General features: G+C 46.7%; 1 protein-coding gene across 3 annotated transcripts in view; it reads left to right on the top strand.

The window, feature by feature from the left end:
• The window catches only part of EPS15L1 (epidermal growth factor receptor pathway substrate 15 like 1), a 245253-nt gene that overhangs the window by 171240 nt on the left and 55143 nt on the right, over window positions 1–18870 (top strand). For 2 of the 3 annotated variants that reach the window (XM_088460325.1, XM_088460326.1), the window contains one exon: window positions 7553–7685. In XM_088460325.1, the coding sequence (XP_088316451.1) occupies window positions 7553–7685 (133 nt within the window). Of the gene's footprint in view, window positions 1–7529; window positions 7686–18870 lie in introns of all 3 variants that reach the window. The other variant, XM_088460327.1, reaches the window with a different exon arrangement.

Raw genomic sequence — 18870 nt, forward strand, 5'->3', positions numbered from 1 at the left:
TATGAGTCAGATGTAATACAATAGTTTATTAATATAAAATATAAATAAGATCTAATATCCACAAAATTCACAAATAGCTGGTAAACTGAGTAAGAAATGAGGGTATTCAAAGTACATTAATTGTTAAGAACAAGAGACTCACAAATAATAATAATAGCTTCTCCCGTTATAATATTACGGACTTCGTGATTAAATATAAGTATTCCAAAACACTGGTTAAAGATGCATAGCTGCAAAGTGAATAAAGTACACCAGCGTGTGGACATTTTTTCACTGACGGCCATTGAATCCCTAAAGGTGGTGTATAGCTAGGGGAGTGTCCAGGTGGTGCACACTGCTGGGTTTTCAAAGGTATATCCACAATGGGAACCGATGCAATAGCATATGGATACAATTATCCTGGCAATAGGCGATATCCACAAGCAGTAAGGTATAACACAAGCAGCAAGCCGGTAACATGGTATAAGCAGCAGCTGATAGTTTAGTCTCCAATCGTGTAGTGAATTCACTCCAGTCACATAAGTCCCGTAGTCACGTGTTGGGTATGATATACCGGCAAGTAGAATGGCATCCCTAACATTAATCCTTCCTACCCCACACCCTAGCCCTCCCGGTAAGTGTCTAAACCTAACCGTCCCTCCCTTAGTGCCTAACCATAACTCCTCCCGGTTGTGCCTAACCCTAACCGCCCTCCTGCAGCCTAACTCTAACTCCCGTCAGGGTGCCTAAACCTCCCCCCCCCTCCCGCCGCGGCTAATGCCTTCCCGGCCCGTTATACTTACAATCTGGATGTCGGCTTTAGGGATTCTGGTGTCGCCATCTCCAGCCATGACTGGATTCCGGCGCCGGCCTTATGCTGTTCGGGATTCCGGTGCCGGGATTTCGGCAGTCAGCATCCCGGCCGTTGGTAAATTAACCGCAACCACGTTGTCCCAAAGAGGCATAAAGATGGGTCCACATACATCTCGCCTCCTGGCGGGTTAAACAGCCCTTCTGGTCGCACCATACCGTGGTGTGACTCAGTAGCGTCGAGCGTCTTTTTACCTTCAAATGCATCTTATTTGCACAAGCAGCTTCCACTGATTAAAATGATATGAAGCATGCATATGTTCTCTGTGCATCTGCAGGTGTATCTGCATGCTAACACTATGTTACAGTGTTACAGCCGCTGACACTGTAACGTAGCATTTCGCATGCAGATACACCAGTGCTCGCACAGAGAACACAGGCATGCTGCATATCATATTAATCAGCAGAAACTGATTGTGCTATCTATTTGCATCATTGTGCAAATAAGACGCATTTGAAAATAAAAAGACGCACGAAAAGACACTCGGCACTACCGAGTAACACTAAGCTCCCGCGTTGTGTGGCGCGACTTGTAGCACACGGAGGATAGATGTATGTGGGCACATCTGTATGCACTGTGTGTGTGGTCCATAATAGACCACGCTGACGCGTTTTGTCACACTCCCATGTGACTTTTGTGGCATTGATGTAAAGGCAAAAGTAACCTGGTTTTGCCTTTTAAATTATTTCCACTTAAAAACATCGAGCAGACTCGCCGGGATTTCGCTTATTCCTGCAAGTTGAAGGCTTTTACATTTCCCCCCAGGCCCAATTCGCTCTCATCTTTACTGTTCAGACACTATTGCACCAATACTGCAGTGGTTTCCGATAATAGCAACCAGAACAACACATCTTCTCATTGCCCACATTCCTGTGGAGCTTTGCAGGTTTTCTTTTTCAAATGAGGAAGTGGCACAGAGGGTTCACTTCAAGCTTTTTGTGCTGGAATCAGGATACCAGAAATGGGAGAATTGTTTACTGAACACTTTTTGTTATAAATGTGTCCTTGCTCATCCAGCCTCAGTATGCCATGCAGTGCCATATGCCTGGCATGAGTGTGCCGCCAGGTCACGTGCAACTCTGCTGGCGTCAGGCATACTTTTTTGCCGAAAGCGCTTCTAATTCACAATGCGATGCGACTAGGTTGCACTTGATATGTGACACTTGTATATCTGTGTGTCTGTAAAGGGAACTTGGTGTGGACAAAGCTGCGGCCGCTGCATCGTAGTATTTCACATGCCGATTGAGAGACTCAGTCAAACACAGATACACAAGTGTCACATATCAAATTATTCAGCACAGTCTTCTGGTTTGTCCTAGTAAATTTGCACTTTCAAATGCGCATGCAACTAAGTCGCTAAAAAGTCACACAGCGTATGCATCCCAAAGTGCGTGTGTACAGACTCACAGTAGCGATTGAGATGCATGGTACCAGAAATGTATTGTAATTTCCTGAGCGGTGACTGGGAGAGGCACTGCCTGATGGGCATGTTATATGAGTGTCACTGACGTGTATAACTTGGACGATTAACCACTCCATTGGAGTCCATATTCTAACGGAGAATCTGCACCCCGTTTTCCAGGCATACTGAACCCAGGGTCTGCGTCAGTGAACGCAGACTTCCTGGACCCAGCTGACCAGTTCCCACAGCCAGTCTGATTCAGCTTATGCAGACAGATCGAGGGCTGCGACCAACGATCCGATGCTGCTTCATCAGACGCAGTACTGATTGTAGATGCGTGCGGGAGGTGTCTATTCCCTACAGACGCCTCCTGCAGCATTTGCATTGTAGTTGTATGGTATTTCACAGCTGCTTCCCTGCAACTGTGCAACACCGTACAAATCTGAATCGAATCAGGCCCTATGATCCCAAGCACAAAGCAACATTGGTCTAGTTGAATAAAATGGTGAATGTTCTGCAATGGCCAAGTCAAACTCTAGATCTCATTGAAATTGAGAATATGTGGCGCAATTTGAAAAAATTGCAGTCCACAAGTGTCATCTAAACAAGTGTCATCCCAAACAGTGTGCAAACCTGGTATAAACCCCAACAGGCTTAAAGCTGTTATTGCAGCAAAAGATGGTTCTACCGAGTACTTGTCTGCAGGGATTGAATACTAATGCAAGCATCAGTTTTATAAAAAAAAAAAGTAAATTGTACAGCCAAATTCAGAATTCTGAGTTTAAAAATGTACTTTTAAGAGCCTGCTGATTACCAATAAAAATATGTCTGGAACGGGATGCCGCCAGTCTAAATCCCGACGGTAGAAGCCAGTCACAGGATTTATGATAGGCGTTGAAATACTGACGCCTATCTTAATCCCGATGCCGGAATCTACACAGATGCCATCCTGGACGAGGTAAGTCCAAGGCAACTTAACAGTTTGCCTGGGGGGGGGGGGGGGGGGCTTAGGCACCACAAAGGGAGGGTTATGGGGGGGGGGAAGAGGGGAGGGTTAGAGTACTTACCTTCCCTCGTCGGGATCTCCTTCTGTTGGGATTCGAACCGGCGGCTGAAGAGACGGCAGCATTTCGATACCATTCCGTCTGAAACCATCTGCAAGTGTCATTTGTAATAAAAAAAAGTGTTGACTTTCTGTTTCTGGGTAGTTGAATACTTTTGCTAACCACTGTATATCTTTAATGCTACTGCACTGTATTCATTAACGTTGGATCAACGTTCATTTAGCGATGTCATTTTGTTTTTATTAAATGTGATTATTTCTAGTGATTGCTAGCACATTTGACTGTACATATTTCTACATCACTGTTCTTTTACACAAACGCAGCATCAGACGCAGTTCAGGCAAACATAGACTCCTTAAGTGAGTCTACAGTCACTCAGAATGGTCGCTGTAACTGAGACGCCGGAGCCAAGTTAACTGCATATGGGGTCGCAGATGCAGTATGTGACCCGTCTCCGAAACAGTTGAAACACGCCTGTGTTTTTTGCCGACACTCCCTGTTTCTACCACAAAACTCTCCTTGCCTGTCAATCACACTGCATTTAAAGACACACAGTGTCCAAATACGGTAATATACCTTGACACATGCACAGTTCGACTGACGCATGTACTGGGGCCAAAAAAATTGCTCCATTTGCGAAAGCATCTGCATAGCATAAAACTCTGACTCATGCCGAATGTCTTTCTGAAAATTGCCCACTAGCTGTCATCACTCCCTTATTTGTTTGAGGGAATTGAACGATATTAGGATATAAGACCAATACCCAAAAAAACAATGTCTTAGCTTTCTGTTACTCCATTTGGATAAGTGTTGTATGGGAACCAAAATTTATATTTAGGTGTCACCAACACATAATTAAATATCTCAGAGTTAACAGTTACCCAAACAATCCATAAACTAATTATGCTAGCTTTTCTCAGTTTTAATCTCAGACTTTAAAAAGTGGTGTAATCAACACAATCAAGATGAATATAGTTTCCAGACTTCTCTACCTACAGTATTACAGACCACTCTGATCCATGTTCCTACCTATGTATTCAAGTTTAGAACAGCATGGCAGAAAACAATCCACATGTGGAGAAAGCACCCTCGGGTCAGTAGACATACTGTATCTTGCAGTGCTCATCACAGACTAGGGATCTGGGTATCTCAAACTTTAGAAATTGTGACTTGGCAGCATACATGGCTCAGCACAATTTATGGGGTGGAGCACAGTCCGCCAGAATTGAACACTAGCGGAAGTGGACTCTTTCCTTTGGCTCTCATGACACCTTCACTCTAAATCAGATTTGATATAATCATCCCACTTTTTGTGAACCTAGGATTTGTTTCCAGAAAGTCTCACCATATGTGCATGGTGTAGGTGACAAAAAAATATGTGAAATCTACTATGTCCTTGTCGAGGTTTGATAAGATCAATCCTAATGTCTCCGACAGATACTTGAGGGAATGTCCCACAAACATCTCATTCCTGCATATCTGGTGGGACTTCTTAAGCTCTCAGCCCTTGATAAAACAGTAAAAACATCTTACCAACTGTGCTACATATAAATTTTCCCATTTCCCCCAGGGTCTGCATCCTTTCACTAGGAGTCCCGTTTGCTACTTGAATTTTAGAAAAAATGAATAAGGCATATTATGGTGGCTGACTAAAAATCACCCATGGTCTCAGTGAATTCAATCTGTTATCAACAGAATATGTCATATATTATCCTTTTCCCCCGTATTTTTCTGTATTTCCCATTCCCTACCTTTTTTTTTTTTTTTTTAAACTCAATAAAAGTTAATTATGAAAGAGAATGTGATATGTTTCATAGGGAATTTATGACCAGCTTCCTTCATAATTCCTCTAAATCATGGGATCCATGTCCAGCATGTTTGAACATTAGCCTCCTTCTTTCAGTGTAAGTTATTAGGTATGTCGGTTACAGACAGATGTACTGTATGTCTTCCTTACCAATCCTCTTGGATACAACGATCCCCAGCGGTCTGCCATGTCGCACACGACTCCCTCCTTGGTTCTTTCCCTCACCGAAGTTTTAAAAAAATGAGATCAGTTACAGTTTTAGAGAAATTATTGTAAGCAGCAATATATAATGCATCTGCATTATGATCATTTTGTCCATACTATTCATTGTTTGTGCTGATCTGACAACGTTTATAGAGAAATGGAAGTGTAAAGGGTGAAAAGGTCTAAAAGAAGTAAAATCAGGCATTATGGATGGGTATTCAAGATATATCTTAGTAGAAAATGAAAACTACCATCCTTACTTTCTGTTCTTTTGTACATTTATGATTACAGTTTCATTGAACACAAAATGTTTAGCAAGCTGTCACTTAAAAAAATCATTATGGGCCAGGATTGCCAGCAGGTAGGCCAGATAATGATGTAACAGTTGGGGACCACTGCCTTATATGCTATTTGATAATTTGCTAACAACTTTATTTTCTCCCTCTTTAATATATATAGAGAGGAATAATACATAAAGTACCAGTCAAAAGTTTGGATACACCTTCTCATTCAATGGTTTTTGTTTATTTAAATTATTTTTAACATAGTAGATTAATACTGAAGACATCAAAACTATGAAAGAACATATATGGAATTATGTTGTAAACAAAAAAGTGTTAAATCAAAATATGTTTTATATTTTAGATTCCTCAAAGTAGTCCCCTTTTGCTTGGATGACAGCTTTGCACACTCTTGGCATTCTCTCAATCAGCTTCATGAGGTAGCCTCCTGGAATGGTTTTGAATTAACAGGTGTGCCTTGTCAAGAGTCAATCTGTGGAATTACTTGCCTGCTTAATGTGTTTGAGATCATCAGTTGTGTTGTGCAGAGGCAGGGAAAGTACACAGTGGACACCACTATTTGACTACTGTTGTAATTCATATTATAGCACCAACCACTCAACTCAGTAAAGAGAAACGACAGTGCATCATTACTTTAAGACATGAAGGTCAGTCGATACGGAAAATTTCAAGAACTTTGAATGTATCCTCATGTGTAGTTGCAAAAACCATCAAATGCTATGATGAAACTGGCTCTCATGAGGACCGCCACAGGAAAGGAAGACCTAGAGTTACCTCTGCTGCAGAGAATAAGTTCATTAGAGTTACCAGCCTCAGAAACCACTACTTATTAGCACCTCAGATTAGAGACCACATAAAGTCTTCACAGAGTTCAAGTAGCAGACAAATCTCAACATCAACTGTTCAGAGGAGACTGCGGGAATCAGGCCTTGATGGTCGTATTGCTGTGAAGAAGCCACTACTGAGGATGAACAACAAGAAGTAGAGAAACGTTTGGGCCAAGAAACACAAGGAATGGACATTAGACCAGTGGAAATCTGTGCTTTGGTCTGATGAGTCCAAATTTGAGATTTTTGGTTCCAACCGCCATGTCTTTGTGAGACGCAGAGAGGGTGAGCGGATGGTTTCAGCATGTGTGGCTCCACTGTGAAGCATGGAGGAGGAGGTGTGATGGTGTGGGGGTGCTTTGCTGCTGACACTGTTGGTGATTTATTCAAAATTCAAGGCACACTTAACCGGCATGGCTACCACAGCATTCTGCAGTGCCATGCCATCCCATCTGGTTTGCACTTACTGGGACCATCATTTGTTTTTCAACAAGACAATGACCCCAAACACACCTCCAGGCTATGTAAAGGCTACTTGACCAAGAAGGATAGTGATGGAGTACTGCGTCAGATGACCTGGCCTCCACAATCACCCGACCTAAACCCAGTTGAGCTGGTTTGGGATGAGTTGGACCGCAGAGTGAAGGAAAAGCAGCCAACAAGTGCTCAGCACCTCTGGGAACTCCTTCAAGACTTTTGAAAAACCATTCCAGGAGACTACCTCATGAAACTGATTGAGAGAATGCCAACAGTCTGCAAAGCTGTCATCCAAGCAAAAGGGGGCTACTTTGTGGAATCTAAAATATAAAACATATTTTGATTTGTTTAACACTTTTTTTGTTTACAACATAATTCCATATGTGTTCTTCCATAGTTTTGATGTCTTCAGTATTAATCTACTATGTTGAAAATATTTAAATAAACAAAAACCATTGAATAAGAAGGTGTGTCCAAACTTTTGGCTGGTACTGTATAATACTGACTACATATTTGCTGTTACTATTGCATCAGATACCACCTAAATTGTGACTATAAAAGATGTTTGAATATCTGAGATTTCTGCGTTTTAACAGTTTCCGCCAATGGATTTTTTCAGCACCAAACTCCTGATCCTTTTGCTACTACTTTTCCGAGTTCTGGATTCTCTGAAGACCCTTTTAAAAGCAAACACGAGATGCCAGCACTGCCCCCCAAGAGAAGTGTCCCACCACGGCCAAAGCCTCCAAGTGGTAAGCTGAACATTATCTGGTATATCGTACTGTTTACCAGTCAATTCTGCATGTTTTCCAGAGTGGCCTGCCAGCTATTCATAAAGTGACAAAATAGTTACAAGCCAGGCAGTCTTGAAGATAATGCTTCCCTTTGTTGAAGCGTAAAATAAATTGGGGTATGTTCTAGTTGGTGTATTTGATGTGGCCTATGTTCTGTTTTTGGGGGTGTAGATGAGATGGCGTAAAGAAAAGCTCAAAGGATGATGAACAAGAACCATTGACTTAATGTTCTTTTATTTATCAATCCATTATAACTTTCTATATTCAGGCGTTAATAACATTTAAATAGTTAAATCCATCTGTATGAAATTTGGCATGAAGAGATATAGGCATTTTTTTTTTTCACTTGAACCTACTTTGTCAATTTTGAGTGAAGAGCAGTTTAAAAATTAGAGGGCCGTTGGGTCTTTAACTGCTGTGATGACACAGGGGTAAATAACTTGGTAGAGGGTGGATTGGTGCAGTGTTTAGGTGTTTTAATGAGGGTCCACACAGAACTTCCATGGTAAAATCAAATAAATGGAGCTTTATTTGTCAGCAAGAATCAAATATGTAAAGAAAATAATAACCAGCCTAGCCCTTATTTAGGGCGTCGAACTCACTTCTTGACCCCTGACTATAATGGTGCAACTAATCTGCCAATGAAGTCTCTGCCTGCTTCTCTGCAGGTCTATCGCCGACTACAGCCTGACATGGCTACCACAGCTACACAACACAGTCAGTCTTGGTGGCCTTCCCTGTCTCTTCCAGGTATAGGCTCTGACTTCCTCAGCCTGCAGCTTATCTGCTTCAGTGTATACAGTCTTTGGAGTTTTTTGGTCTTCCCTGCTTCCTGCAAGTCTGGACTCAGGCCCAATGGACTCCAGGCATACTGGGCTCTATAGCTGCCAGTCCTCCTTGGACTGATTCCACATGCAACCTGACTGTAGGTCTGCCTCGTTATCCCTCACCTGAGCTCTCTCCACAAGGCAGCATCTAGGTGTGGTAAAACTTAGCATTTCTACCCTGTGTGGGCATATCTCTCCTGCCCCACACAGAATCTGGTGCTCACCAGCGCCATCTCTGGTGATCCTGCCATACTACCTAAAGAGTAACAGATAAGTTATTAATGAATCCTGCATATTTGTCTATTGTTGGCATGCTGTAATAAAAATATGTTATTAATGTGTGTTTATATATACTCACTGTATACACAATGAATTTATTAGAAGAGGTGATTTATTTAAAATTATTGATTTGCTTAATACTTTAACATGAAGGGGCATATTTATTAATAAATGCGGCCAACCCCTGATAATAAGGATTCCTTAGTACCAAAATAAGAAATCCTTATGTTGCCTAAACCCATGATCACTTTAATTTCTACTTTGCTCAGGGCATGTGTGACCGGGCAGCAGAGGGGAGGGATCCCTCTCCCAAAAAATTCTGCAGAGTGTAGCCCTTAGGCTACAATGGGCTAACACCAACTAAAGATGGAGTTAGCTGCTGGGGCCAAGTTCTGCTTTGTAATTCTGACAGCTTTGCAGCCTCCATAGAAACCTATGGGAGCTGGGGCTGCTGTCAGAAATGGAGGGACATACAGCACATATGGAGATATCTGCTGCAGTCCCTCCATAGTACATTGGGGTGATACTTAAGTTTTCCGTGGATGCCCGCAAATATTATCAAATATTATTCGATAAATAGACCCCAAAATCAATTCCTTGCTGCTGCCAGTGTTACAGAACATTGTTGCCTTGATAAAGTGTAACTGCTATTTGCAACAATAAATGAAAACATGTGATTTATGGACTTCTGTAGTAGTGCAGCTATTAGTACAATGTGCATAAACTCTGATTTCTAAATAGTGTTCACAGAGAAAAATTGGTAACACACGTAAGTATAGGTGATTCCTGTATCACAAGAAAACATTAAAATGTACAATTAGGAAACAAGAAGAATTTTTTCATTTATTACAATCAGATTATATTCAAGCAGCAATATCCAATACATTAGTGAAAATGGACCTTAGTCAGCGTTGTACACTAATGCCACCGCTGCAGGGTATGTGAACATAGAGGATTGGTGAAAATATGCTAATGTTGCAGACGCCAGGATATGTACTGAGATGCCCACAGGCACCATTGCAAATCCAGGCAACTCTGTACTAGTACGCAGATTCTTCGATAATACATCTCCAGAGTGACTATGGTCGCGCAGAATGACCGCCTGAACTGAGACGCCAGAGCCATGATTTGTGTGCACGGGATCGCAGACACAGGCAGCGACACGCCCCAAAAATATCCGCGGCACGCCTGCATATTTGGCGGCACACCTCATTACCTCCCGCAAATGGCCCTTAACTGTCAATCACTCTGCGAATAAAAAGTCACTGCTTGTGACTACGGTAATGGTCTTTGATGCATGCGCAGTGTGACTCAGTTGTATGCACAGATGGCCAGGGGCGCCAAGAGGGGGGCGGGGAGCGGGTACTAATTACCCGGGCCCAGGCATGCTGGATGGGCCCGGCAGGGGTCCGGCACCGTCTCCCTCTCCCTCTTACGTCACAGCAGCCCAGCACACGCTGCTGTGTGCTGGGCTGCACTGGGAGACTGCTCGCGGCTACTAAAGCAGCAGCCGGAGGCAGTCTACTATGCCTATGGGGGGAGCGATCACGCTGATCGCGCCCCCCAATTACCGTGCGCCGGGCTGTGCAAAAAATTGTTTTCCTTTTTTCTAAGGGGGCGTAGCCACGCCTCCCACAGTTAGGCCATGCCCCGTCACCTGGGCCCGGCGCGGCTGTCGGTGGCCCTGCAGACGGCCGATTCTCAACTGCAAAAACATCGGCATAACATACAAGTTTAAATCAGGCCCAATATATCCAAATGGGTAATATCCTCCCCTTATAACATAATAATCCTAAACTGGGATTATTGCCTTCTTTGTATATCAAATTGCATCAGTATAAAAAGTTGTACCATATGCTCATCCAAAAGTAGGATTCACTTAATGTGTGCAGACTGATCAGTAACTGTGTATGGGCAGTGGAGAGCTTCATCATTCTCTTTCAGCACTGCAGCTATTAATGTGGTCTCAGTGTAGGAAGCATGCAGCAAACTATGACGCTTGTTTCGAACAGATGGCTTTGCGACCCTGGTTCTATCTTGGTTTACAGGGTGCATGAGAGAGGATTTGGAAAACACTGTTCTAGGGTGAAATGTGAAAACGTCTGTCCAACTGCTAAAATTTTGCTGAAATTGTTTCAACAGGACAGTTATCTACAACTGAATGCCTGAAAAAAGAAAACAATTAAAGTTTTGAAATGATCAAACCAAAGTCCAGACCTTAACCATGTTGTAATGCTGTAGTGGGACCTTAAGAGATATATGTATTAATGAATGAAACCTCAATGATCTGCTCCAAAACAACAACATAGGCTGCAAAGTATAGTCACCGTCTCATTGGCGGGCCATATGGGTTAGAGTCTGATATAGATATATATATTTACTAGTAAACCGGCAACACCAGTCATGAGCGCCCAAGGCTCATTGATGCACGTAGGGAGAAAAGGCTCGCTTGTCGTGTCCTATGCCACAGAAGAGCTACTGTACCGCAGATTGCTGAAATGGTTAATGCTGGCTATGATGGAAAAGTGTCAGAACACACAGTGCGTCATATGCTGCGTATGAGTCAGACCTGTCAAAGTTCCTATGCTGACCCCTGTCCACCATCTATAGTGCCTACAATGAGCACGTGAGCATCATAACTGGACCATGGAGCAATGGAAGAAGGTGGCTTGGTGAAATTAATAATTGTTTCTTTTAGGTGGTCTGGTGTGATGAATCATGTTTTCTTTTACATCACATGGATTTACCTTGGGAAAAGATCACACCAGGTTGCACTATGGGAATAAGGCAAGCCTGCCCAGGCATTGTGATGCTCTGGACAATGTTCTGCTGGAAAACCTTGGGTCCTGGCATTCATGTGGATGTTACTTTGACAATGTAACACCTAACTAAACATTGTCGCAGACCAAGTCAACCCTTCGTTGCCAGTATTCCCTGATGGCAGTAGCCTCTTACAGCAGAATAATACGCCTTGTCACACTGCAAAAATTATTCAGGAATGGTTTGAGGAACATGACAGAGTTCAAGGTGTGTTTTGGCCACCAAATTCCCCAGATCTCAATCTGATCAGGCATCTGTGGGATGTGCTGTAAAACAAGTCCGACCCATGGAGTCCCCACCTCGCAACTTACAGGACTTAAAGGATCTGCTTCTAATGTCTTGGTGCCATATACCACAGGACACATTCAGAGGTCTAGTGGATTCTTTGTTTTGATGGATCAGAGCTGTTTTGGCACAAGGAGGACCTACACAATATTAGGCACGTGTTCTGACTGACAGGTGTATGTATATGTAATAGAGAAATATCACACATTACAGATGTGTCCACATACATTTTACTTCCTTGCGCGATAAACAGCCCTTCTAGTCGTGCAATGGCATGAAACGGTAGCTCCAAGTGTCTCTTCGTGTGACTTTTTACCTTCAAATGCATTTTATTCGCAAAGCGATGTCAATAAGATGCAGAAGCATCCACGGCAGTTGACACTGTAACTTAGCATTTCATATGCAGATACACCCGCAGTTGCACACAAAATAAAGGCATACCGCACATTTTAATCAGCAGAAGCTGCTTGTGCTAACTATTTGCATTGCTTTGCGAATAAGACGCACTGTAATAGAAAAATAGTCCGGCGCTAACGAGACACATGGAGCTCACGCTTTATGTTTAACGCGACTTGTAGCACATGGAGGTAAGATTTATGTGAATACATCTGTACTCTGCAGACAGGTCCTCTTTAGGACATTGTAGGTAACATACACCCTCAGCACTCCAAACCCCTCAGTGTTTTCCTTGATATCTTTTAATTCTACTGAGCGTTGACTGTCCATATTTTTAGAAGCGAGGCACTTTATATCCTAGTTTGACTTTTCCTGCTTTTTCTGTTTAATATTTGGCATTGTATGTTTTAAGTCCTAAATTAGCTCCAACAAGTGCTTTTCGTATAATGCCATGAATTGTATGTTTCTACTTCAGGGTCCATAGGGTATCCACAGGATACCTTGGGGTATAGGTGTGACGTCAGTCGCAGGGCACCAAAGAGTTAAGCTTTCAGCCTCCCAGGATGCACTAGGTCCCCCTCCTATACCCCGCCCCCGGGCCAAGGCACCTCAGTTTAGTTTGGTGCCCGGCCGGAGTCGGGTGCACCTGTTGGAGTGGGGGCTAGAAGAGCCCCTGAAGCTTTTTCTTCATGCAGCTGTGGCTGCACATCTGGATGAACAGCATGGACAGTCAGTCCTGACGTCCATGCTGTCTTCCCTACACCCCGCCGGTACCAGAACGCCGGTACTGATCCGGGGATGCTGGTGGGCGTCTGGGGTCACAGCTAGCGGTGACCCCAGATGCTCCGGACCATGGCCGGATTCAAGGGGGACAGAGGTAAGCAGCGGGGTCCCGCGGTGGGTCCCCGCTGATCACATGGTCCTAAGTCCCCAGGCAGGGGGCTCCCTGGGGACTGGCTGCAGCGTGGAGCCAGGCGACCAACCTGCGCTTCCACTACCCCCTGGGACAGCGGACCGCAGCAGAGCGGTAGCGCTGCGGCGTCCCAGGGGTTAAATGCATGCCAGGGGAGCGCGCCTTCCCTGTCTCACAGCCGGCGCCTCCCCCGCTGCACACAGCCCTCTCTGCACTGTGCTGACTGGTCCTGTGTCAGCGCTCCTCCCCCAGGCCAGCTTCTCTCTGCTCCTCGGCGGCCATCTTCTCTGCAACGCATGGTGAACGCTGCTGGAAGTCTGGATGGAAGCATCGTGGTCTGGGTCCCCCCGCATACCTCTCCTCCGCTGTGGCTCAGGTCTGTGTATGCAGCGCTGTGTCCTACCAGGCCCTGTGTCTGTGTAGTTGAGTGATCAGCGCTGTTAGTGCAGGAATTGTTATTTCTCTGCATTGTATGTGACTGTGCTAGCGCTGCCTGTAACTTTTCTTCTCTAAACTGTCAGCTTTATTACTGTCCCTGTTCTTTCTGCTAAAGCCCTTGCGGTGCGGTGCTGCAGGGTGGTCTCTCGCCTATTTAATACTTAATTGGTGAGAGAGGTCACATACGTGGTGCCATCATGTCTGAAAGTGATTTTCCCCTCCGGCTACAGTGTACCACGTGCAAAGTACCATTAGCGGAGGGGGAGGGTAGCGCGGAGGGCCTTTGCCGGCAGTGTTTGTCCATGGCGCGGCCTATTACGGTTACAGCACCGGTACAGGAGCCGCCCTGGGCTTGTTTCGCTCAGGCGTTAACAGCTTTAGTGGGCCAGTTAGCTCCGCAGCCCGCGTTTACTCCGATGGGTTTGTCCCAGCAGTCTGTGGTGTCGTCACCCATGCAGGGGTTCCCACGACAATTGGTGGTACCCCACAGTCTCCCTATTTCCCCGCTCCCGGGTTCTCAGGAGCCAGCGTGGGTTAACTCCCTGACGAGTTCTGTACAGCACTTGTCGGATGTGTTGCAAGGGGAGTCTGTGATGCGGCCTCATAAAAGGCCGGTGGCGTCTCTGTCCGCTCCTTATGAGGATGACGAAGGGACGTCTGATGATGGGGAGATTCTGGATCCTTACGATCAGGAACCTTTCCATACTAAGGGCGCTGATGCTAAGTCCAAAGTATATATTCCTGGACTTATTCGGGCGGTCCGCACAGCCTTGGTGATTGAGGACGAAGTTCCCCCAGCGGCTAAATCTAAGTATGCCTTTTTCAAAGATGTGAAGGGCGATGCCACAGTCTTTCCTCTTTCGGGTCAGTTGGTGGACCATTTAGAGGAGGCGTGGAAACAACCTGGCAAAAGATACCAGCCGCAGAGACGCCTGGCGGTGGCTTATCCGTTCGCGGATAATTATTTTGCTAAGTGTGAATCCCCTCCACAGGTGGATTCTCACGTGACCCGTCTTGTCCGTAGTGCCACATTGCCGATGCCATCCATGTCCTCCCTTAAGGATGCTACGGACCGCAAGGTAGAAATCTGCCTGAAGTCCGCTTATTCCCTTGCAGGGGGGGCAGCACGGCCGGCTATGGCCATTTGCTGGGTTGCCAGAGCGATGGAGCGCTGGGCGGATTCATTAGAGGCTTCTTTTGAATCCGACTGTCCGGCCGAACAGGCGGAGTTGATTGGCAATCTCCGTGATTCGGCCACCTACATCAACGAGGCGGCTCTAGACATTAGTACTCTGGTGTCTAGAATTTCTTCAGCAGCGGTAGCTGCTCGTCGCACCTTGTGGCTGCGATCCTGGAAGACGGACGCAGATCCAAGAAAGGTCTGGAAGCGTTGCCGTTTACCGGAGAAGTTCTCTTCGGTCCGGATCTGGATAAGATTGTGGCCACGCTGGCGGCAGCCAAATCTGCTTGTCTCCCGTCGGCCGCTGCTCCTTCTGGTTCTGGACCATCGTCCTTTCGGTCATCTAGGGCCCAGGGCAGGCCCAAACCACAGTCGTTTCCTCGACAGGCTGGCCCTAAGAAATCGGTCAAGCCCCGGAAACAGGCATGGAGTACCAGACGTCCGGCCCCCAAGCCAGATGACAAGCCTGCGGCCTGACGGTCCGGGTCTCCCCTTGGGGGATCCCAGGGTGGGAGGCCGCCTGCTGCAGTTCTCCCGGTGTTGGTCGTTCACTACGACAGACACTTGGGTTCTGGAGGTGGTCTCTCACGGGTACGCCCTCTCCTTCCGGCACAGACCCCCGGCTCGATTCTTCACCACGGGTCTACCATCAGACCGGAACAAGGCTACGGAGCTGCGGAAGGTATTGCACACTATGCTCCAGGCTGGAGTTATAGTGCCTGTTCCATTCTCCCAGAGGAGCCAGGGTTTCTATTCAAATCTATTTTTGGTACAGAAACCCAATGGGTCATATCGTCCGATTCTCAACCTCAAAGCACTCAACAAGTCTTTGCGGGTCCCGAAGTTTCGGATGGAGACCCTACGGTCCATCATTCTGGCGCTGGAACCTGGGGACTACATGGTGTCATTGGACATACAGGACGCTATGGCGGTCATGGCGGCTTCTCTGCAGCTGCAAGGAGTCCGCATGTTGCCGTACTTGGACGACCTGTTATTGGTGGCAGGATCTCCAGAGCTCCTGTTACACCACTTGGACCTGACCATTGCACTGCTGCAACGGCACGGCTGGCTAATCAACTGGCAGAAGTCCACTCTAATCCCGTCTCGGAGGATTCTGCATCTTGGAGCCTTATTGGACTCGGGACAGCAAAGGATCTTCGTGACGGAGGACAAGATCTCTGCTTTACAGTCAAGGGTGCGCAGTTGTCTGCACAGCCGCCGGGTGTCCTTACACTCGGCGATGAGGTTACTGGGCTCCATGGTGTCGGTGTTCGACATGGTGGAATACGCCCAGTTTCACTCCAGACCTCTGCAGCACCTGATCCTGTCCAAGTGGAACGGGCTGCCTCAGTCTCTGAAGTTCCAGACGATTGTGCTCACCCCGGAGGTTCGCCTGTCCCTTGCGTGGTGGTTAAAGACGACCCACCTCAACAAGGGACGTCCGTTCTGGGTTCCAAATTGGGTCCTGTTGACAACGGACGCCAGTCTTCGGGGCTGGGGAGCAGTTTCGGGTCCACACTTGTTCTAGGGCAGGTGGACACCGACAGAAGCGGAGCTTCCAATAAATATCTTGGAACTCCGTGCGGTCTTCAATGCTCTCCTGCAGGCACAGCGGTTTCTCCAGGGTCACCCGGTGCAGGTCCAGTCGGACAATGCTACCACCGTGGCCTACATAAACAGGCAAGGAGGAACTCGCAGTCGGGCGGCTCTCGTAGAGGTCTCTCGGATCCTGGTTTGGGCGGAGCGCAATCTTCCGGCCATATCAGCGGTCTTCATCCCGGGAGTGCTAAATTGGGAGGCGGACTTTCTAAGTCGCCAGGACGTTCATCCAGGGGAATGGTCCCTGCACCCGGACGTTTTTCAACTACTGGTGGACAGGTGGGGTCTTCCAGAAATCGACCTCATGGCGTCCCGGCACAACAACAGGTTGCCGGTGTACGGGTCTCGCACAAGAGACGAAGGGGCGTCTCTGGTGGATGCTCTGTCCGTCCGGTGGACGTTCAGGTTCGCATACCTGTTCCCTCCGGTCTCCCTTCTTCCACGGGTAATCCGGAAATTCAAACAGGAAGGAGGGACGCTCCTGTTGATAGCTCCCGCGTGGCCCAGACGGCACTGGTTCTCAGACCTTCAGGGTCTGTCCGTGGACAGTCCTCTGCGGTTGCCGCTACGACCGGACCTTCTGTCTCAGGGTCCTTGTCTTCACCCGGACCTGACTCGGCTGTCTTTGGCGGCGTGGCTGTTGAGACGGCCATGCTGAGGTCCTGGGGGTTTTCCAGCTCTGTGGTGCGTACCATGTTACGAGCTCGGAAACCGTCTTCCGCGAGGATATACCATCGCGTGTGGCATACGTTCTTCCAGTGGTGTCGACCGAGAGGTTATGCACCGCGGGAGTTTCGTCTGTCTCGGATTCTCGCCTTCCTGCAAGCGGGACTAGATCATGGGCTTCGCCTTGCTTCTTTGAAGGTACAGGTTTCGGCCCTATCTGTCTGGTTTCACCGTAGGTTTGCTACAATCCCGGATGTGCGCACCTTTATGCAAGGTGTTCTCCGTATTCAGCCGCCCTTTGTTCCACCTGTGGCGCCTTGGGATTTGGCTGTGGTCCTGAGGGCTCTCCAAGGACCGCCGTTTGAACCACTGGGCTCAGTGGATATTAAATGGCTAACAGCTAAGACTGTTTTCCTTCTGGCCGTTGCTTCAGCCAGACGTGTTTCTGAGTTAGGGGCTCTTTCTTGTAGACCCCCTTTCTTGGTTTTTCATGGGAACAGGGCAGTGCTCCGCACTCGGCCCGAGTTTCTTCCCAAAGTTGTTTCCCAGTTTCATGTTAACGAGGAAATAGTTGTTCCGGCCTTTAACTCACCGGGTCTTTCCGTGGGTGAGGCCTCTTTGGATGTTGTGCGGGCCTTAAGGACTTATGTTGACCGCACTTCTTTGTTTAGGAAGTCGGACGCTTTGTTGTCCGCTATGGCTTCTGTAAAAAGGGTTGGCCTGCTTCAAAGCAAACTTTGGCAGCCTGGATCCGTATGGCTATTTCTGAAGCTTATCTTCATGAAGGCCTACCGGTCCCTCCTTCTCTGAAGGCTCATTCCACTAGGTCTGTGGGTCCTTCGTGGGCAGCTCGACGTGGTGCCTCGGCAGTTCAGATCTGCAAGGCTGCTACGTGGTCTTCTGTCCATACCTTCGTGAGGTATTACAGGTTTGACACCTTCGCCTCTCAGGATGCTTCCTTCGGGCGGCGGATTCTCCTTTCTGCACAGGAGCGTCCCCACCCTTAAAGGATACTGCTTTGGGACATCCCCAAGGTATCCTGTGGATACCCTATGGACCCTGAAGTAGAAAATATGAGATATGGTAAGAACTTACCCTTGTTATCTCTATTTCTACGAAGTCCATAGGGTTCCACAGGACTCCCGCCCTGTCGCACCTGTGCTGCAGATGGGCTTTGCTCTGGTCACCGGTTTTCCGTCTCCCTCTGGTGAGAATGTGATTCTTGTATGTGTCCAGATCTTTGTTCTCTCTCTTCCTTCTCCTCCTCCGGCCTATGGCTTGGTAACTAACTGAGGTGCCTTGGCCCGGGGGCGGGGTATAGGAGGGGGACCTAGTGCATCCTGGGAGGCTGAAAGCTTAACTCTTTGGTGCCCTGCGACTGACGTCACACCTATACCCCAAGGTATCCTGTGGAACCCTATGGACTTCGTAGAAATAGAGATAACAAGGGTAAGTTCTTACCATATCTCATATTTTTATTGCTAACAAGAAGTGTTAATTTTACACAGCAGACTGGTATTGTAAAATGCTTCAATGTAAGTCTCATATACCTAGTAACAGAAGCAGTAGTGTCTGTAATCTTACAGTACTTGATACAAGGCTCTTCGCTTTTTGTTTTGGTAATCTGATAGCTAATTATACGAATATCTTTTCAATAGCAAATATATACTGTAAGGTCCTATTTTCAGACATATTAGCATGTGTTTTTGCGGTAAGTAATTGCAATCTCTTCTATGGATT

This window comes from Taudactylus pleione, unplaced genomic scaffold, assembly GCF_031769625.1.
Source record: "Taudactylus pleione unplaced genomic scaffold, aTauple2 ptg000044l, whole genome shotgun sequence".
Taxonomy (NCBI): domain Eukaryota; kingdom Metazoa; phylum Chordata; class Amphibia; order Anura; family Myobatrachidae; genus Taudactylus; species Taudactylus pleione.